We start from the raw sequence: 22,026 nt of genomic DNA, 5'->3' as shown, positions 1-22,026 counted from the left end.
GTCGGAAAGAAAATATGTAGGATCACCGTATATTAGCAGTTAAAAGTGTGGTGTCTGGTCTAAATCTCGACTCCACTACTGTGGGTCTTTGTGTCATGGTTTCCTCATCCGGAAAATGTAGGTAACAAGCAGCTGTCTGCCTCAAAGGGTATAAGAATTATATGAGGTAATCCAGATAAAAATTAGTATAGTTGGGCATATAGTAAATTCTCAATAAATGTAAGTTGATGTTATTTTGTCAATATGTCAACAAAAGAGGAGGGATCAAAAAGCATTTTAAAAATAAAGTTAAAATAGTCACTAGCGCTTTCAGGTCAATGGGACTAATTGGACCCCCTATGAAAAGGTGGAGAGGATCAAATGACGTAGACCGCCTTAGCAACAGGCCCCCAAAGAAGGTGAATTTCCGTAGCCAATAAGAATCTGCGCTGAGGAGGAGGTAGCCAATGGATGACGGAAAGAGGAAGAGGGAGGACGCGCCAATTCTCCTGCCTGAGCCTCGGCCCAACAAAATGGCGGCGGCGGCAGCGTCGCTTTGTTTCCGCGGCTCCTGCAGCGGTGGCAGTGGTAGAGGCCTTTGAGCTGTGGGGAGGATCCAGCACCAGCTATAGTGACGACTAAGAGTTCAGTGCACTTCTATCGTAACCGTGCGCCGAGCAGCGTAGAGCGGCGCCCTTCGGTCGCTGAAGCCGACAAGGCGTTGTAGCGAAAACATGACTGCTGAGCCCATGAGGTAAAACGCAACCCCGTCTCACGGGTCCTAGCGGTCTGGGCCTCCGCGCCTCTGAGTTGGGTGTTTGGGAAAGCTTTGGCTTGGTGGGTCAAGCCTGTCTGTTGCTTAGCGGAAAGAGGCATCGTTTTCTCTTTAGGTGAGAGGCTCCTGGGGTAAACCTGGAAGGTAGGCCTAGCCTAGGGGTGGGGTGGCGGTGGCGGTGGCGGTGGCGGTGGCGGTGGCGGTGGTGGGGGGGCGGCCTATGGTCGGCGTTTTCCTCTTAGCTTCCCATAACTGGTGCAGTTTAGTTGGCTGCTTCTGTTTATCTCTTGATGCCTGCAGGACATGAGACCCCCTGAAGTCGGAAGCGAGCCTTTTACATCCCGGTCATCCTCCTAATCTTGGGCCTAGAAACTGCGTGCAAAAAAGATGAGGAAGAAGGGGAGGGTGGGAAAGGAGGGGGGTGGGAAGAGGGGAGGGGGCGGAGGGAGGGAGGACGCGAGATCCTGACGATTTAGTGGCATTTAGAAGGCTGGAGACGGGAAGTAGTACCTTCTCTTTGCGGAATTTTTTTTCTGCAGCCCCTCTAGTGACAAGCCCTTTTTAATTTTCTTCTTTTTGAGGGGGCGGGGCGGTGAACTGGTGAGTCTTGCCAGGTATTTATATCCCTGGCAAGTTATACTCCAGATCCTGAAGGGTATCCTTGGATTTACCTCTAGGCAAGGGGATACTAACGCAGGGTTTTGCTTCCAGAGGACCCCAGGATACTACTTTTTGTGAAGACCAGCTTTAATGGGTGGTAAGGCAGATCTCAAATGTTTCTCCAATTTCTGGGCAAATTTCAAGTAGAAGTAATTAGATCCTGTTTTTATTTATTTAGTCCATTGTGAATGGAGGCGCAGGTTAACATGGGTTGATGGGAAGTAAGATTTATTGCAAGGGAAGCTGTGCCTGGCAGGCCGCCTCTTAACAATCAAGCACGATTATTAGGTTGAAGCTGTTTTTCTCTTGCGCTTCTGATTTACCTCTTGAGTGTCTAAAAATATGAGTTGTTAATATGAAATGTATACCACTTTTACACAGGTGGCTGGCTTGCTTTTCAGGCAGTTTGACATTTGACTTTTCATCCCTTGTGAATTAAGTAATTTTTCTACTCTGTGATGTATCCTTGTCGCCTAGTGGTAAAATGAAGATTACAGGGAGCATAGATCAGAATTGCATTCATAGTTGGCAAAATGTGCCTTTGAGTAACTATTAGGATGTTATATGTTTTTAGGGCACTCTAGCTAGCATGTAGAATTTGGGAATGAGCCTGCGATACTTATTATGCTTATTTTTCTGCATTAACAAGCAGTAGATAGATGCTTTCCTTACCTTGAGGAAAAAAATCAACTTTAGTTCTTAGATTGTAGATCCCTAGTTGTGTAAAGATTGTGGCCTTGGTTTCTAAATGTGTTAATTGGCTCAAGTACAGTAAACTATTATTTATGGGGTATTGAGCACATAGAAGTAACCAGTACAACTCGTTGGCTGATTATTATCAGGCACTCATGTTCCTCTACATGAAGGGTTTACCTTACAGTTAAATAGCACCTCTAGATTTTACTATCCTTCACAAAATCTGCATTTAAAACTATAGAGTATTCTGAACGGATTTTCTCCTTTGGAATGAACAGAGTAACTATGTAGAGACTTTCTGAATTGAATTATTTATTTTATGCCAGGGTCAGTTTTCCTTATGGGCCTTGAATTTTTGTAGATCTTGGCGGTAATAGTAATAATCATAACTAAAATTGAGTGATTATTGTTGACCTTTACTGTATGTAATTCTCAAAACCCTATTGGGTAGTACTTGGTATTCCTAATTTTACAGAAGATGAGGAAACTGAGGCACAGAGAGATCAGAGAACTTGACTAAAGTTATACAACTTGTAATCGATGGAGCTGGAATTGAACCCAGTCTTGACTCCAGAGCTTATGTTCTTAACCACAAGGTATTAATGCCTCCTTGAGCTGCCAAATCTAGCATGATTATGACCACTTTAATTTAGCCCAAGTACTACAATGGAAGAAACTCATGTTAGCTACTGTTGTGGTCATTTGTTGTAGGTTTTTGAGTTTGTAGCTGTTTATAATATTTTGCCTCTTATGTTCAAATGAGATGATAAAATAACTGAAACATTTAATTCTAGGAGAGTCTTTAAGCTATGTGAAAAACCCCTTGTAAAGAACCACATATATAAATGTAGAGAATTAATTTTAAAAAGCGCGATGCTCCCTGACTATTTACTATGAAAGAGCTCCAAGTGGGTGTTTAAAACTGTCTCAGGTCGAAGTGTCATTCATCTAAAGCCATAATCATAAAGGATAATCTGACAGGTAATACTTGAGTGAGTTGAACCCACAATACCAAATCACTCTTGATTCTCTTCTAATGTGAGACAAGTAATATGATCACTTCTATGTATTTTAATTAAACTTATGTTACACAGTAGTTCCAGATTTTTTTCTTCATCAGATCTTCTGTAGAGCACTTGATTAGTTCTAATTTTTACTTGTGTTTATTAAAAAAAAAAAAAGAAAATTTCTAGGAGTCCATGATGAAAAAACTGATGACCTGACTAAATCACACGTTGAAAAATTAGTGGCTCAGTCTTTAAAGGTTTTATTATTTTTAAAGGGTTGTTTTTTGTTATTTGTTTTATTTTAAATACGATTGGCTTGTTTCTTCAAATTTTTGGCATTATGAAAGATAAGCTTCTGATTGACAGGTGAACTTTAACTTATTTTCACATGAGATCTTGGGGATTTGATGTGATTTGTCATTCTAATCCTTATGGCAACTGATTACTTGAAAAGTTCAGCAGTATTACTTGTTATTGGTCTTAAATTTTAAAAGGCAGAAGTTGTCTAAATTGAAGGATGTTGGGAAAATGTCTTAGAAAGTCACTGTTAGGGTAGTAGTTCACGATTGCATACCAACCTAAATCTGTGAAATATTTGAATTACCACTATTTGGAAAGCATAAAGCCAGGCCCGTGGAGGGGGAGTAGATGCAAATGTTATAAAGGGTTTTGAAAGCATTTAAATAACAGCTGTTTGGTTATATTATTGGTTGGGGTGAAAAGAAAGACATTTCTGTTTTAATTTTGATCAGGCCAGTTCTCATTATTGGCAACCCTTTGTATAAATGGCCATGAGCTTTCAGTTATATATTTCATTTCTAGAAATAAGAAAAACGTAGTACTTAAAGGAATTTCTGTATGGATATAGGTGTGTGAAATAATTTTTCCCTAAGAAATTGTGTGTATTTATGTGCCTATTTCACTTTTGGAGTATGAATAAACTTATAGATTATGTGGCAGGATACAAATAATTCTTGGGTTTATATGAAATCTTTTCCCCCAGACCTTGAATGTCCTCTTGGACATTGGCAGAAGCTGTTTAAATGGTTTAAGCCATTGGAAAATGATGCATAGATTTTCCTTTTGGAGTGTTGAATATAGCAGGGCAGTATAAAAGGAGTGTCTAGGTAGGATTCCTGTACCTGTATCTTAATGCTTGTCTTATAATTGGCTTGATAGCTGATATGCAAGGTGTTTAACCTCCATCTGTAAAATGGGGGAGTAAGTTTAATAGATATTGATAAATCCTGCAGTTGTTATGGAGGAGGCAATATGGTTATAGCAGCGGTTCTTAAAAGATAATAAACTAAAGCTCTTTGGAGTCTTTGTTAATGTTTAAATGTTTTAAGAGCCTAAAGAAGTCTTGAGACTCAAAGTTTGAGAACTGCTGCTCTAGAGAAATGAACACTGAACTCTGAGCCAAACCAGGGTTTTCTAGTTGTAGCTCTGTTGCTTAACTGATTGTATGACCTCGGACAAATTGCTTATCCTTTCTAGGCCTCCGCTTTGTCATTTGCAAAATGAACTTGTACTAGATGTTATATAAAGTTATTTAAAAAAAAATCCTTCTTATGCGAGTGTCAATCATATTTAAATTTTATTTCCTTTTAGGGGGTAGGGAGAAAGATAGTGATGAGGGGACGTTTCTTTATTCATTGTATGCACATCTTTTTTGCTTTAAAACTTACATGGTTTAGGATACGGGTGTTTTGTTGCTAATATGACATCATAGTATTATGTACGCATACTTTTGCCAATACTGGAAAAGAAAAACTTTTTGATGGAAAGTTTGGTAATTACTGTGGTTCAGGATATGTTCTGTTTTGGAAGATGACTATATCCAGTTGTATTATTTTTCTGCCCTTTTATGATTGGAGATGATATTTCTGAAAAGACCTCACCAGTTGTGCTTTTTGCCCTGGGAAAAGGATCTGTAAATTTGGCCCTGTAGCCACTATTTTCAGATTCTGTCTCTGAGACTTTGTCTTAGTTTTGGCTTGAAGTAGCTGTTCTTGGTATCTATAGTCCAGCTTTTTTGTTAACTGTTCCACAAAATAATTATTTAAAAAATCGTTGGTATGGCAGTGGTGTTCATATGTATATTCTACGCTCCATATTTTGGGAGAATGCCTTATTAGTTGATAAAATAAATGAGAATCAACTAGGGGTCAGGCACTGTGCTAGGGTATGCAGAAGGTAAAAGACAAAATTCCTGCCTCCTTAAGGCATTCTTAATATGGTGAAGGAGTTAATAAATAAGCTGTTACAAAGCAGTACAAAAAAGGAGGTATATTGGTTGTGGTAGGTATCAGAAATGAAAGAAAGCCCAATTTGGGGAATATCTAGGAAAGTTTTACAGAGGAGATGGTATCTGAATTGGGCCTTAAATATGAGGTAGCAGTTAAGGGTGGCTATGAAAAAGGGTAGTCCAGGCAGAGGGATTAAAGATTAGTATGGTTAAAGATTAGTCTTATTTTCCACACAGTGGAGGAAATAAGACATATGCACAAATAGTTTTGAAGCACTAGGTAAAACTAAGTTGCCGTGGGAGTTCAGAGTATGAATACATTTCTGGTGGGGTCCAGGGAAGGCGTTATAGAGAGATAGCATTTGAATCTGGCCATTAGAGGATGGGTACAATTTTGACAAAGAAGACCGGAGGAGGATTCCAGATGTGAGATGTAACAGCTTAAGCAAAGGACTTTTGTCTATAGTAGTGTTTTCTATTTGGAAGGAAGTCAACTTAGAATTTTGAACTCAACTCCTGGACAAATATTGTATAACCATTTTGTAATTAGTATGTTTTTTTTTCTCCCAGCTTTATTGAGATATAATTGACATATAATGTAGTATAAGTTTAAAGTTTACAGAAGGTGATCTGATATGTATATATCTAAAAAATGATTACCACAGTAAGATTAGTTAACACATCCTTCACATAATTACCTTTTTTTTTTTTTTTTTGCTGTTGTGGTGAGAACATTTAAGATCTACTCTCTAGCAACTTTCAAGTATATAATACAGTATTGTTAAGTAGTCACCATGCTGTACATTAGATCTCTAGAACTTAATCATCTTATAGTACATTTGTGGCTTGATGGTCTTGTAAAAGCCATGTGTGCCATGTGTGCCTTTGTGAATGAGCCTGATGATTTCAGTTCAGCACTGTCAAAAGTATTACCCACTCTTCTTAAAGATTGTGTAGAATTTAATGTACAAATCTAGAATGACTATAATTATTCAAAATCTATCCTTAATTGTCTTTATTTTGGTCATTTGAAGTAGTCAGTTGACTTTTGGGTCACATTTGATGTATAAAATCCAAAATCAAAAATATCTTATTTTCAAGTGATACTGGATTTGTTATTTTGCTTATTTGAATTATATTAATTATTTTTTGGTTTATTCGATAGCATTTCAAACTTAGTTCTGATATAATGCTTGTTTTGAAAATGTGAATTTGTTCCAACAAGATTGACATATCAAGGAACAATTTGAGCATAGGAGAATTTGAATTCGCTTGTGCAGAATTTTGTCTGCAAGGTCAGGGGTCAACAAACTATGGCCAACAAATAGTGGCCTATTTTTATAAATAAAGTTCTTTTGGATTACACCCCAGCCCATTTGTTTATATCATCTGTGGCTGCTTTTGTACTACAATCTCAGAGTTGAATAGCTTCAACAGAGACCTAATGGCCTAGAAAACCTAAAATATTTACTATCTGGTCCTTTATAAAAAGAGTTTGCCCTAAGTGAATGCAGGAAACTGCATCAAGCTGAACTGAGTTGTATTAAAATATTCACATATGCATGCACACAGCTCAGACATCTCCCAGTTACCTCAGTTCACTTCTTGTGTTATGAGCCACATCCATCCACATTTGTTGTTACAATTTTCCATCCGATTTCAGATAACCCTCCTTCCATCACTTCACAGTAATTCATGAGCTGCAACCCTTCTGATGCCCACTTCCACAAGCAAACTTCAGGTCTTTTTCAAGGTAAAGTGCCATATTTATTGTTGTATTTATGTATTTCTTAATCACTTAATATGTATACACTATGTAAATTTGTGCCATCATTTTTATTAGGTTTCTGTCTTTTTAAAAATGTGTCACAGAAGTTTTTTGAGTATTGTGCTTCTAACCTCATTTTTTTCCTGAGTCCAAAATTGCACAATTTGCCAAACCTGGTGATTTTTTTAGGAACTCATGTTATGTGATTGCTGAACTGACTGTAATTGTTATTCTGAAAAAGCATTTACCAAATATTTCTTGAGCTGTGTGAGGATTAGAGTTAATGGACACAAAGCACTTACAATGGTATCAGGGACATCATAATTCCTCAAATATTAGTTATTACTGATTACTATTACCATGCGCTAAGAACTGTTCTTAGTTCTGCTTATGTGAACAAGACAGTAAGTCTCTTCCCATGAACCTTACACTGTATTTCTAACATTCTATAATATACATTTTGGCTAATAATTCAGTCTTTTCACACAAAAAAGATGTTTTGGTGTTTTTATTAATGATATTTAAAAATATCCACAGATGACATTTATTTAAAACAACTTTCTAGTCGCTGTCTCATTGATTTCATGTAATATTTTATTGAATGATTTTTTGAATGTTTTTTATAGCCATAACCTCAGGAGATGAATTTGATCTGTCTTCAAGGAGATAAAGAATCTCCTTTTTACTACATTTAAAAATAAAAAAGTTAGAAAGTATAATTTCAGACTTTATAGAAAATTTGCAAAAATAGTATAGAGATTCTCATATGTCCTTCACCCAGATTCAGCAAATGGTAATATTTTACCACATTTACTTTATCATTCTCTGTATTTTTCTGAATTATTTGAAAGTAAATTGCAGACATGATGCTCCTTTACCCCCAAATATTTCAATATGTATTTCTCCAAAATAGGAATATTTTCTTATGTAACCTCAGTATAGTTAGCAAAATTAGAAATTAATATTGATACAGTACTATTTCTAATCTGTAGACTTTCACATTTTGCCAATTGCTTTATAAGTCCTTTATAGTGAGAGACAAAAATTCCTTTCTTTTCTGGTCAATGATCCAGTTCTGGAACACACATTACATTTCATTGTCATGTCTTTTTAATTTGGAGCAGTTCACCTTGCTGTTTTTTTTCCCTTCCATTTTTTGAAGAACACGGGCCAGTTAATTTGGGTTTGTATGATGTTTCTTTGTGATTTGTGTATTTTGCTAGGAAGACTATGAGGTGATGTGTCTTTCTCAGCGCATTTTATCAGGAGGCATGTGGTATCTTTGCTTTCACTATTTAAAAAATGTTTCTGCTTTTAATACTAAGATTATTAATCAGCTCATTCTCTGTTATTTAGAGATTTGAAGCTAGGCTTGGTTAATTTCCACAATCATTTAATTTTAAGGTGTACATTATATTCTATTTGACATCTGTATATTCTATTGTGTGTTCACCACCCAAAGTCCAGTTTCCTTCAGCTACCATATATCTGATCCCCTTTATCCACTTCACCTTCCCCCTACTCCTCTATATTTAACCCCCTTTACCTGTCTACATCCCCGCTCCTCCCCCACCCCACTAGTAACCACTACTCTATAGTCCTCTGATATTGGTTAATTTCTGTAGAGTTGGTGAGAACTTGCCGACCTCTCATCTTTCTTGCCTTCCTCACATACCTACAAAATTCAAAACCAAAACATTCTATTTGTGAATTTTCCTTCTGTATTTTGAGTATCTACTAAAAATAAAGAACTAAGAGTGAATGCTTCATATTAAATTGACTGGACTTATTACTTGTTGAGTGTATAAAATAATACATTTCTTTCATAGGCTGACTATAGTACATTCAACACAGCTTACTGAATTGAACATCTATCTCAGTTTAGAGACAGAAGGGAAATATTTGAGGATACTAAATGGCTTCGGGATTTTTTTATTTATTCTATTTTTTAAATTTTAATTAGTTTCAAGTATACCGTACATTGGTTAGACATCTATATAGTTAGTAAAATGATCCCCCCAATTACTCCCTCCCTCCCCTAATCCTCCACATAGCCAGTGTATTAATGCTAATTGCATTCCCTATGCTATGCTCCCCATCCCCTTGACCATCCATCAGCTACTAATTTGTACTTCTTTAATCCTTCATTCCATTCTCCCAGCCCCCCAAACATCCCTCCCCTTTGTCCATCACCAAATTGTCCACTATATTTGTGAGTCTGTTTTTCATTGCTTTGTTCTTTTTATTCCTTAAATTCTGCATATAGGTGAAATCATGTGGTGTTTATCTTTCTCTGTTTGACTTAAATACCTTCTAGGTTCATCAAAGCAATATCTTTTCCCATTCCTTTCCTTTTCATATGTAGGGGTTTTGTTTTCTTATCCTTTCAGCTACTCTATCTTTTGGTTGGAGCACTTAATTCTTTTCCTTTTAAGGTACTTATTGATAGGAATGTAGTTGTTACCATTCTTTATTCCTGTTTTTGATACATGTTTTTTCTTCTTAAAGAAGTCCCTCCAACATTTCCTGTAATTCTGGCTTGGTGGTGATAAATTCCTTTAGTTTATTTTTGTCTGGGAACCTCTTTATCTGTCCATCAACTCTAAATGATAGCTCTGCTGGATAAATTATTCTTGGTTGTATGTCTTGGATCTTCATCCTTTTGAATATTTTTTTCCCAAGCCCTTCTGTCCTGCATAGTTTCTTTTGAGAAATCAGCTGCTGGTCGTATGGGTGTTCCTTTATATGTAATTATTTTTTTCTTTTGCCGCTTTTAATATTTTTTGTTTGTATTTAACCTTTGGCATTTTAATTATGATGTGTCTTGGTGTGGGCCTCTTTGGATCCCTGCTTTTTGGAATTTTCTGAGGTTCTTGGGGTTTTATGTCCATTTCCTTTACCAGGTTAGGGAAGTTTTCCATCATTATTTCTTCAGACAGCTGTTCAACGTCTTGGTTTTCTTTTGTTATGCCGATCAGATGAATATTTGGAGCCTTAATAGTGTCCCTTATCCTTCTTAAATTATTTTTATAGTCTTGGCATCGTTTTTCTTGCCATTCTGATTGAGTGTCCTGATTGGCTGTCCTGTCCTCTAGATAGGGCATGTGATCTTCTTCTTTATTCACTTTGTTTATTTATTTGTTTATTCCATTTAATATTCTTCTCATCTCAGATAATGTGTTCTTCATTTCAGACTGGTTCCCTTTTTTGGACTACTTCCGTTTTTATGTTTTTTATCTCTTTGTTGAATATCTCACTGAATTTATCTACACTTCCCAAAAGTTCATTGAGCATCTTTATAACCAGTGTTTTGAACTCTGTACCTGTTAGGTTACTTGACTCCATTATATCTGGATCTCTGTTCTGTTTCGTCATATGGTTTCTGCTCCTTTGTCTTCCCATTTTGGCTGCCTTTCCGTGTCTATTTCTATGTACGAAGGAAAGCTCTAAAGTCTCCCGGTCTCATTAGTGTGGATTTGTGAAGTAGGTGTCCAGTGGTACAGTCCTGAGAGGGGTTGAGCTACAGGCCAAATTTAGCTCAAGCCTCTGCCTCTGTAGGGCCCCCTGTTAAGTTCAGCAAGCAATCCACAGATGCTTTGCTTATAGTTGCCTCAAAAGGTGACATCAGAAACCGAGGTCAGCTACCTCTACCAGTGTGAGTCTCAGCAAGGAGCACCTGACTCACTGAGGATACACTTGGATGTGGCTTGGGTGGGGGCTGTGAGTTGGGAGAGGTGGGGTTTCAGGGAATCCTCTGGATGCAGTGACCTCTGTTATCTAGTTTGATGACGTCACAGTTATGGTGGCCTTGTGTCTGTCGCACTGGAAGTGGGGAGAGCTCGACAGGGAACGATGGATACCACTGGCATTTCTGTACCTAGCGAGTCTCACCTTGGCTGTCACTCCGAAAATGTTTCCCTGTAAGTCCCTGGTGCCCCCTGCATGCAGCCAAACTGGCACTGGTGCTCAGAGCGAGCAGGTCCGTGTCCGTGAAAATCCGCTTGCTGACATGGCCCCTTTAAGAGGAGTTTGCCGCTGTCGCAACCTCCGTTTCACTCAGCCCCGCATCCTCATCCAGTCCTACTTTCTGCCATTGCAGTGTGCTTTTTTGGATTTCTCCGTAGTTGTATGGCTTGTTCATCTAGATCCCAGGCGATTTTTTTCCTTGCTGCTGCTCCTTGTTTCCATCATATCTTTGATTTGGTCGCCAGAAGGATGAACAGAGCCTCTATCATCTATGCCATTTTTTTCTCTCCCCCCAGGATTTTTTTAATGCTCAACAAATCACTACTTTTTAAAGGAATTCCTTAAAAATTATCTTCATTTTAATAAACATTTATCATTCCTCTGTACAAAGCAATTTGTTATTTCCCACATGGGACCAACAAATGAACCCAGACCAGTTTCCTCTTTTGAGGAGCTTATACTCCAGTAGAGAGTACTCTGAGTTTTAAACAAGGAACTATAAGCAGAATGTGTTGGTTATTATAAGAGAAGTAACAGAAAACTTACTGGGAGAAGAAAGAGGGATAAAGAACCTGCTTTGAGCTAAGAGTTATGGTAAGATAAGATTGGAAAGTCATGTGTGAATTTCCTTGCAGAGGGCTTTGCTATGCTTTGGAGTTTGTGCTTTATCCTTATTTATAAACATGGGAATCCTTTGAATATTTTGAGCATGATGATGACAGATATGTGAGTCTATACTCAGTTATGCCAATTATTGGAAATAGAAAATAGAACAGACCTTTTGAGATATCCCGAAGACAAGGAATGTATTTAGAAGACTATAGGCATTTACCTCCAACTCCCATTAAAAAATAGCACATGCTAAGTACCAACTGAATGCTACAGACTTAAGTGATATAATAGTATATCACTTTAGTACTTGAATCAGGTAGAATGAACGTACTGCTAACCACTTACTACTGTTTTCCATGATTTGTCTCTGACATCTGAATTCTAAACGTTTACTTGATTATCCTGAGAGGGAGCTATGGTTCCCTGCGTGACTTGAGGGATGAATTATGGAAACAGGTGCCATTTTCTGCCTCTAAAATCTAAACTCCTTAAAATGAACTGTATTTAATAAAGCAAAAATAAGTGCCAAATAAAATGAAGTATTTCCTGAAGTCCCCAGTAATTTAGCCCCCATGAACATGGTGACTTTTATTTCGATTTAATTTCTTTTGGTTCGAGTAATACACAGAGACCACTATTTAAACATAGTAAGGTAAAATGCACATTTATTCAAATATTGCTGCTTTATTACTCAAATTTGTAATTTCTTATCTCCATTAGAACTTTTATATGTTTGTATTTAAAACAACGGACTGGGATTTGTTCAGTCCTCCATTGTTTCTTAAACGCTTTGGAAAGCTTCACATTTTCATACAAATTCTGATTAATGTTTATTTGCCCAAGTAAATACTACTGATACTGAGTCTAATAAACCCAGAAATACCTAGGTTCTACCCTTAAGTGCTTGTAGACTAAAAATAAATAACATAAGACAAGATATTTAATAAATCATATATGTTTCTTGCAACAAATATGGGAAAAGCTTATATATACACACCTATGAAATTTCATAACATTTAAAGATTACCCTTATGCTGGAACGGAGAACATTAATGGACAAATTAATTAGAGTTTCTAAACCTGTTATTTGTATATTCCTTTTCTGTTTTTCTTTAATTGTGAAATACACATGAAATTTATCATTTTAACCACTTTAAAGTGTACAATTTAGTGGCATTAAATACATTAAGTATATTCACAGTGTTGTGCAGCCATCATCACTATCTAATTCTTTACCCCTGTTTTCAAGAAAATCTGTATCTTCCATCACTCCTCCAATACCCTTGCAAACACTAATATACTTTCTAGCTCAATGGGTTTGCTTATTTGGAAACTTCCTATAAACGGAATCATACAATATGTGGTCGTTTGTTTCTGACTTCTTTCACTTAGCATAGTTTTTGATGGTTTATATTGTAGCATGTATCAATACTTCATTCCTTTTTATAGCTGAATAAAGCTCTGTTATACGGATAGCCTATATTTGTTTATCCATTCTCCAGTCGATGGGCATTTGGGTTGTTTCTATCCTTTGGCTATTGTAAATAGTGTTAATATGTATATGTTTTTTTTTCATCTAGGTGTATGCTCAATGGAAAAAAAAATACAAGCCTACCATTTGCAGAATTCACTTTCCTTATGAGGCAGTAGTGGTTATAAACAATTTTTTTTCCTAATACCAGGTAACACTGTAAGGTTTGGTGTTATCTTCATTTTATAGTTGAGTAAACAAGCTCAAAGAATTAAATGATTTGTCCAGGATTATTAATTTAGTAATGACAAAGTCAGATTTTGAATCTAGGTTCATTTGAATCCAAATTCTGTACACTTTACCAAGAAGAAATGATTTAAAAAATGGAAAAGATGTACTTTAAGGTCCTCTGAGCTTGAAAATAGGAAAATGGCTTTGAAAATTCATAGCATCTGAATCCATTTGTAATAGGGACATGTAGCTTTACCATTGTAGCCAAAAGATGCTGTTTAAGAAGGTAGGGAAACATAATTGAAAAGTTGCAATAATTTGAAAAATCCCAAATTTCACATTGTGTACATGTGTTTGTTTGGACATGTGTGTTCATATCTGTTGGGTATATATACCAAGGAGTGGAATTGCTGAGTCATGTGGTAATTCTGTGTTTAACTTATTGAGGAAATGCCAAACTTATCCACAGTGGCACATATTAACGATCTCACCGGCAATGTAGGAAGGTTACAATTTTTCCACATCCTCACCAACACTTGTTATTTTTGTGTGTGTGTGTGTAGGGGGGGGGAATTCCTTTACATATTTACAAATCTCTATACTTTGTGGAGAATCCAACTTCCCTAGTATAGCTTCATGGTAAGAAGGACCTGGGTGAGTTCCAGTCAGGATGGCAGAGTAGGTAAAGGCTGTGCTCACCTCCTCCCATGACCATGTCAGAATTACAACTAAATTGTAAAACAACCTGGAGAACCATCTCAGGACTAGCTGAACAGAAATCCTATAAATAAGGACATAAAGAAGGAGCCATGTGGAGATAGGTAGGGTGGATGGAGAAGTGAAACAGGCTGGCCGCACTCCCATGTGTGGCAGATCAGAATCTGGAGGGATATCTCACCTGGAGAGGTCCACCTTGAGCGATGGGCTCTAGCCTCACACTGAGCTCTGCAGCTTGGAGCACCAGTGCTAGAAATAAGAGCCCCCACAATATCTGGCTTTGAAAATCAGTGGAGATTCTGTTTATCCAAGTGAGATGGAAGGCAGCTGGAAACTCAGGTATCTTTTAAAGGGCCCATGCACAGACTCACTCACAGACATTCACCCTGGGTTCCTGTGGAGGGATGGTGGCTGGGGAGATGTCAGAGACATACAGGGAGAAACTGAGTTGTGTGGCTTTGGGCCGAGGCCTGGGGGTACAGCTGCCATTGTCTGTGTTGAGCTCTCCTTTCACACAGCCGGCAGGCAGGCATCATCTTTTGTGTGTTGAGTCCTTTCCACATGGCCAAATATAAATCTGTTTAGCCTAGTGAACTCCATTCACTTCACCCCGATAGCTCCCTGAGACCCTGCCCTTCCCAACTTGCACACATCCAGAGGCTCTTTCGGTGGTGGGCAGCTGGCCTTGGCCCTTGCTGTACCTACCCTTTCTTGAAAAACTCTCAAAAGTCTTTAGGCCCCAGGCCAGCAGCGGCTGGTCTTGGTGTGCCCTTTGGCTTTTGCTGAGTGGCCCCAGGATCAGCACTGATGCCAAATCTGAAAGCCTGAGGCTCTTTCAGCACCTGAGCCTATGAGCAGCCAGCAAGAGGCAGCAGACCTTGGGGTGCCTGGGGTCTTTGCTGACCTGCTCCAGGCTCTGTACTGTTGGTATCTGGCCTTATATTGCAGCGTGGCCTCTCCCATATACCTCCAAGTCCAGCACAGGCATCTACCAAATCGTAGATTGCTTTGTAACTCCTACTAGATAGTGGCTGGTCACAGGCAGTGGCTGATTTAGGACTGCACTGAAGCCCCTCCCAAGAGGCTCCAGAACTAAAACACCCGGTGGCCAGCCTCAGACAATACAAGAACACAGCCTGATTAGCCCCACAAATGGCACACCCACAGGGTGGTCTTGGCAGACACTGGAGCCCACTGGGGTGAATCCTGCTCCATGGGGTCAGCCCTAACACTGCAGCTTGTACTCTGTTTGTGGCCATTCCTCACAGCCAGTCAGACTGAAGGTCAGTCCCACCCACTGATGTGCTAACAGCAAATATGGCTCAGCTACAACAGGATGGTACACTCAACCCACACATGGGACTCTCCTGGAGCACCCTGCTCAGGTGATCAAGGAGACTGTGTTACCGGGCTGTAGAGGACACCTACTACATAAGGTCACCCTGCCAAGTTGGGAGACATAGCACAGTGTCCTCAACATTTTTGGCACCAGGGAGTGGTGCTCCTATGAGAACCTAATGCCTGATGATCTGAGATTTTGCTGAGGTGGTGATGCTAGCCCTGGGGAGTGGCTGCAAATACAGATAAAGCTTGCATGTTTGCCCACTGCTCACCTGCTGTATGGCCCGGTTCCTAACAGTCAACGGACCAGTACTGGTTCGAAGCCCAGGGGTTAGGGACCCCTGACGTAGCAGATCTAACTATTACAAAGAAATAAACACAGAGACACAGCCAAAATGAGAAAAAAACATTCCAAATGAAAGAACAGGAAAAAAAACTCCAAAAAAATAAATGAAATGGAAGCAACCAGTCTATCAGATACAGAGTTCAAAACATTGATTATAAAGATGCACAAGGAACTTAATGAGAACTTCCAAAAAGAAAATAAGCAAAAGACATATAAACTACAAAAAAAACAAAAAACAAAAAACAAAACCAGACATGAAGAATGCAATAAATGAAATGAGGAATACACTAGAAGGAATCAACAGCAGATTAGATGAAGCAGAGGATCAAATCAGCAATCTGAAAGACAAGATAGCAGAAAACACCCAGTTGGAACAGCAAAGAAGAAAAACAATAAAAATAAAAGAGGATAGTATTTTTTTAGTTCTTATCATTTTATTTTTTATTAACTTTAATATTTTATTATTTATTTCCCCTTCCCTTCTACCCATCCCCTCTGGTAACCACTAGTCTATTGTCCGTGTCCATGAGGCTCTGTTTGTTTGTCCTGTTCATTTGTTGCTTTTAGGCTTATATCCCACATATAAGTGATATCACTTGATTTTCAGCCTTTTCTGTCTGGCTTATTTCGCTTAGCATGATTATTTCAGGGTCCATCCATGTGGTTGCAGATAGCAATATTTCATCTCTTATGGCTGAGTAATATTCCATTGTATATATGTACCACAGCTTCTTTAGCCAATCATCTACCGTAGGACACTTCCGTTGCTTCCATGTCCTGGCCACTGTGAATAATGCTGCTGTGAACATTGGTGTGCAAGTATCTTTTCGGATATGGGTTTTCAAGACTTTGGGGTAAATACCCAGTAGAGAGATTGGTGGATCACATGGTAGATCAAGTCTTAGTTTTTTGAGGAACCTCCATACTGATTTCCATAGCGGCTGTACCAATTTGCAGTCCCACCAGCAGTGTATGAGGGTTCCTATTTCTCCATATCCTCTCTAACATTTATTATTACTTGTCCTGTTGATTATAGCCATTCTAACAGATGTGAGATGGTATCTCATTATGGTTTTGATTTACATTTCGCTAATAGCTAGTGGTGTTTAGCATCTTTTCATATATTTGTTGGCCATTTGTACATCACCTAGGGAGAAGTGTCTGTTCAGATCCTCTGCCTATTTTTTGATTGGATCATTTGTGTTTTTGTTGTTATTTAGTCGTATGAGTTCTTTGTATATTTTGGATATTAGGCCCTTATCGGAGAGGTTATTTGCAAATATATTTCCCATTCAGATGGTTGTCACTTTACCTTGTTAATGGTTTCTTTTGCTGAGCAGAAGCATTTTAGTTTGGTGTAGTTCCATTCATTTATCTTATCTTTTACTTCTGTTGTCTTTGAGATCAAATTCATGAAATCCTCTTTAAGTCCAAGGTCCTTGAGTTTAGTTCCTATGTTTTCTTCTATGCATTTTATTGTTGCAGGTCTTATATTCAGGTCCTTAATCTATTTTGAGTTAATTTTGGTGTGTGGTGATAGACAACAGTCTAGTTTCATTCTTTTGTATGTGGCCTTCCAGTTTTCCCAGCACCGTTTATTGAAGAGGATTTCCTTTCTCCACTATGTTTTTGGCTTTTTATGTCTAAAATTATTTGCCCATATCAATATGGGTTTACTTCTGGACTCTTGATTCTGTTCCACTGGTCCGTGTGTGTGTTTTTCTGCCAATACTATGCCGTTTTAATTACTGTCACTTTGTAGTATAATTTGAAGTCGGGCAGAGTGATGCCTCCACCCTCGTTCTTTTTTTCTCAGGATGGCTTTGGCAATTCGGAGTCTTTTGTGCTTCCTTTCAAAGCTAATGTTTTTGTTCTATTTCTTTAAAAAATGCTGATGGGATTTTGATGGGGATTGCATTAAATCTGTATAATGCTTTAGGTAATAAGGTCATTTTAATTATGTTGATTCTTCCAATCCAAGAACATGGAATATCTTTCCATTTCTTTGTATCTTCTTCGGTTTCGTTTAATAGAGTCTTATAGTATTCATTATATAGATCTTTAACATATTTTGTTAGATTTATTCCTAGGTATTTTATTCTTTTTGTTGCAATTGCGAAAAGAATTATTTTTTCCACTTCCTTTTCTGACACTCGTTATTAGGGTATAGGATTGTGATGGATTTTTGAACATTGATTTTGTATCCAGAAACTACTGTATTTGCTTATTGTTTCTTGTAGTGTTCTTGTGGAGTCTTTAGGGTTTTCTATATAGAGAATCATATCATTTGCAAATAGTGACAATTTGACTTCTTCGTTTCCTATTTGGATGCCTTTTATATCTTTCTCTTGCCTGATTGCACTTGCTAGGACCTGCAATCAGGCAAGAGAAAGATATAAAAGGCATCCAAATAGTAAACGAAGAAGTCAAATAAGAGTGGTGATAGTGGATAGTGGATGAGAGTGGTGATAGTGGACAGGCTTGCCTTGTTCCTGATCTTAGAGGGAAGGTTTTTAGTTTTTCACTATTAAGTATAATGTTGGCTGAGGGTTTGTCATATATGGCCTTTATTATATTAAGGTATTTTTCTTCTATACCGATTTTGTTAAGTGTTTTGATCATAAATGGATGCTGTATCTTGTCGAAGGCTTTTTCTGCATCTATTGATACGATCATATGGTTCTTTTTTTACCTTTATTTAAAAAATTTTTTTCCACCTCTTTAATTCCACTCCCACTTCCACCCCCGATACACGGATGCTGCTGCCTACCCTTAATTGGATCTCTGAAGGTGGAATGTCTCCTCCCACAGCTCTTGCAGCGCACACCCGGGCCTGGTGCACCTGGGGCCTGGCGCACCCGGGGCCTGGCACCCCGGTGCACTCGGGGAGCCTGGCACACCCGGGGCCTGGCACAACCGGGGTATAGTCTGTGGCTCCACCTGGGGCATGAACCCAGGACGTTCTGTGTGTAAAACAGACGTGCTAACTACTACACTATGTAGCCACAGTCATCATATGATTCTTATTTTTTAATTTGTTTGTATGGTGTATCGCATTAATTGATTTGTTTGTTGAACCATCACTGTGTCCCTGGGGTGACGCCTACTCGATTGTGGTGTATAATCTTTTTAATATGTTGCTGTATTCGGTTTGCTAGTATCTTATGTAGGATTTTTGCATCTGTGTTTATGAGAGGTATTAATCTGTAGTTTTTTTTGTGTTATCTTTACCAGGTTTTGGAATCAGAGTAATAATTGGCCTCATAAAATGAGTTGAGAAGTATTGCCTCCTCTTTGATTTTTTTGGATGTGTTTGAGGAGAATAGGTATTAAATCTTTTTGACTGTTTGGTAGAATTCACTGGTAAAGCCATCTGGTCCTAAACTTTTAGTTTTTGGTAGGTTTTCGATGATTGTTTCAATTTCCATACTGCTGATCGGTCTATTTAGATTTTCTAGTTTTCTTGATTCAGTCAACTGTTTGTGTGAAAATGCTCTCTAATCCCTACTCCTTTTGCTCCCCTTCAAGAATGGCTATTATTCTTATGTTTCCTCTCTTGACAGTATCAGTTCTTGTATTTCTCTTTCATTTTTTTGTTTCATTCTCCTATTCTTTCTTCTTCGTTCTGATTTATTTCTAGATTTCTGTCTTCAATATCACTGATCCTTTCCTTCATTTGGTTGATTTTATTTCCCAAGTTGCTATTTCATTTTTCATCTCTTTCAGTGTGTTCTTCATCTCCAGAAATTCTATTTGGTTATTTTCGAGGGTTTCAATCTCCTTGCTAAAGAACTCATTCTGCTCATCTAGTTGTTTTTTCAATTCCTGAAATTGTTGATATGAATTGTTTTGGACCTCAATGAGCTTTTTCAGAAGTACCATCCTGAATTTTCTGTCATTTAAGTTGCATATTTCTGTGTCTGTAAACTTATTTTCTGGAGATTTTTCTCTTTCTTTCTGAGATGCCTTGTCACCTTGGTTGTTCGTGGTGTTTAATGGACCGTTTCTCTGCTTGGGCATTAATGGAAGTGTATTCTGTCTTTTTTTCCAGGAAGATTTATTATATAAAGGTCTCTCTTTAGCCTATGGTAGGTCTTATGCGCAGATGCCATGCTCAGAGGTTCTGGTGTGTTGTTTGGGTATTTTTTCTTGAATTTTAGATGTTCAGTTTACTGTTGTTTCAAGGGGAGAGATTCAGGGATGTCTCTCCACCATGTTTTTGGTGTCACTCTCTTATTGTGCTTTTAATTTACATTTCCTTAATGACTTGTCATGTGGAACATCTTCATATGGTTATTGGCCATTTGCATATCTTCTTTGGATTGGAGATATCTACTGAAGTTTTTTCCTCAATTTTAAGTTCTATTTTTTTTTCATATAGGTCATTTATAAATTCTGGATGTTAATCCGTTATCAGATTATATGATTTGTGAATATTTTTCTCGTTCTGTTGATTGTCTTTTCAGTCTATTGGTAGTCTTCTTTGATGTACAAAAGTTTTCAGTTTTGATGAAGTGCAAAGTTACCTATTTTTTCTTTTGTTGTATGTTTTGTGCCATCCAAGAAATCATTGCTAATCTAAAGTCATGAAGATTTATCCTTCTATTTTCATTTAAGAATTTTACAATTTTAGGTCTTGTATTTAGTCTTTGACCCATTTGAATTAAAATTTTGTATATGGTTTAAGAGAGGGGTCCCACTTCATTCTTTTGCTTGTGGATATCCAGTTCTAGCACTGTTTGCTGAAGATATTGTCCTTTCTCCATTCAGTGGTTTTGGCATCCTTGTCCATTATCAGTTGACTACAGATGTATGAGTTTTTTTCTGGGCTCACTTCTATTCCATTGGTCTGCATGTCTATCCTTATCCAGTATCACTCTGCTTTGATTAGCTTTGTAGTAAATTTCAAACCTGGAAAATGAGAGTATTCCAGCTTTGTCTTTCTTTTTCAAGACTGGTTTTTCTATTAAGGGTCCCTTGAATTTCCATATGGTTTTTAGGATTCACTTTTCCATTTCTGCAGTAATGGCTGTTGCAATTTTGTTAGGGATTATATTGATCCTGTAGAACACTTCTGGAAGTATTTCTCTTTTAATAGTATTAAATATTTTAGTCTGTAAAACAGGATATCATTTTATTTATTCAGGTCTTGTTTAATTTCTTTAAGCAATGTTTTGTAGTTTTCATTGTACAAGTTTTGAGCCTCATTGGTTAAATTTATTCCTACATATTTCATTCTTTTTTTAAAATTTTTATTTTTCAATTGGAGTTGACATTCAGTATTATTTTTAAATTAGTTTCAGGTGTATGGCATTGTGTTTAGACATTTATATAATTTATGAAGCAATCCTCCCAATTGTTCTCATACCCATTGGGCACTATAAATAGTTATTACAATATTATTGACTATATTCCCTATGCTGTAGTTTACATCCCTTTGACTATTTTGTAACTACCAATTTATACTTCTTAATATCTTCATCTTTTTCTCTCTACCCTTTATATCCTCCTCCCATCTGGCATTCACCAGTTTGTTCTCTGTACCTATGAGTCTGTTTTTGTTTTGTTTATTTTGTTCCTTAGATTCCACAAATGAGTGAAATTATATGGTATTTATCTTTCTCTGACTTATTTAACTTAGCATAATACACTTGATGTCCATTCATGTTGCTGCAAATGATTAGGTATCATTTTTTATGGCTGTGTAATATTCCTTTGTATACATATTATTCAGTCATCTGTTGATGGGCACTGAGGAGGTTGCTTCCATATCTTGGCTATTGTTAATAGCAGTGTAGTGAACATAGGGGTGCACATATTTATTGAAATTAGTGTTTTTTTTTAAATAAATATCCAGAAGTGTAATTGCCGGATCATAAGGTAGCTCTATTTTTAATTTTTTGAGGAACCTCTATACAGTTTTCCATGGTGCTGTACCAATTTGCCATCCCATCAACAGTGCACAAGGGTTCCCTTTTCTCCACATCCTTGCCAATACTTGTTTTTTGATTCGTTGATGATAGCCATTCTGACAGTGAGATAATATCTCGTGGTTTTAATTTGCATTTCTCTCACGATTAGTGACCTTGAGCCACTTTTCATATGTGTATTGGCATCTGAATGTCCTCTTTGGAGAAATGCCTGTTCAGGTCCTTTGTCCATATTTTAATTGGCTTTTTTTTTATGTTGAGTTATATGAGTTCTCTATA

General features: G+C 37.5%; 1 protein-coding gene across 8 annotated transcripts in view; it reads left to right on the top strand.

Moving 5' to 3' along the window:
- The first annotated feature begins 483 nt into the window (after positions 1–483).
- ATRX (ATRX chromatin remodeler) overlaps positions 484–22,026 on the top strand; it is a 261,805-nt gene continuing 240,262 nt past the window's right edge. For 2 of the 8 annotated variants that reach the window (XM_039849266.1, XM_039849251.1), the window contains exons 1-2: positions 570–733; positions 7,029–7,118. Coding sequence is in view for 4 of the 8 variants with exons in the window: in XM_039849224.1 (XP_039705158.1) it covers positions 714–733 (20 nt within the window). In the remaining 4 variants the exon portion in view is untranslated. Of the gene's footprint in view, positions 734–7,028; positions 7,119–22,026 lie in introns of all 8 variants that reach the window. The other 6 variants (XM_039849224.1, XM_039849185.1, XM_039849241.1 and 3 more) reach the window with 4 other exon arrangements.

Source organism: Pteropus medius, unplaced genomic scaffold (genome assembly GCF_902729225.1).
Source record: "Pteropus medius unplaced genomic scaffold, Ma_sr-lr_union100, whole genome shotgun sequence".
NCBI classification, from domain to species: Eukaryota; Metazoa; Chordata; class Mammalia; order Chiroptera; family Pteropodidae; genus Pteropus; species Pteropus medius.
This window is presented reverse-complemented; position numbering and strand designations above follow the sequence as displayed.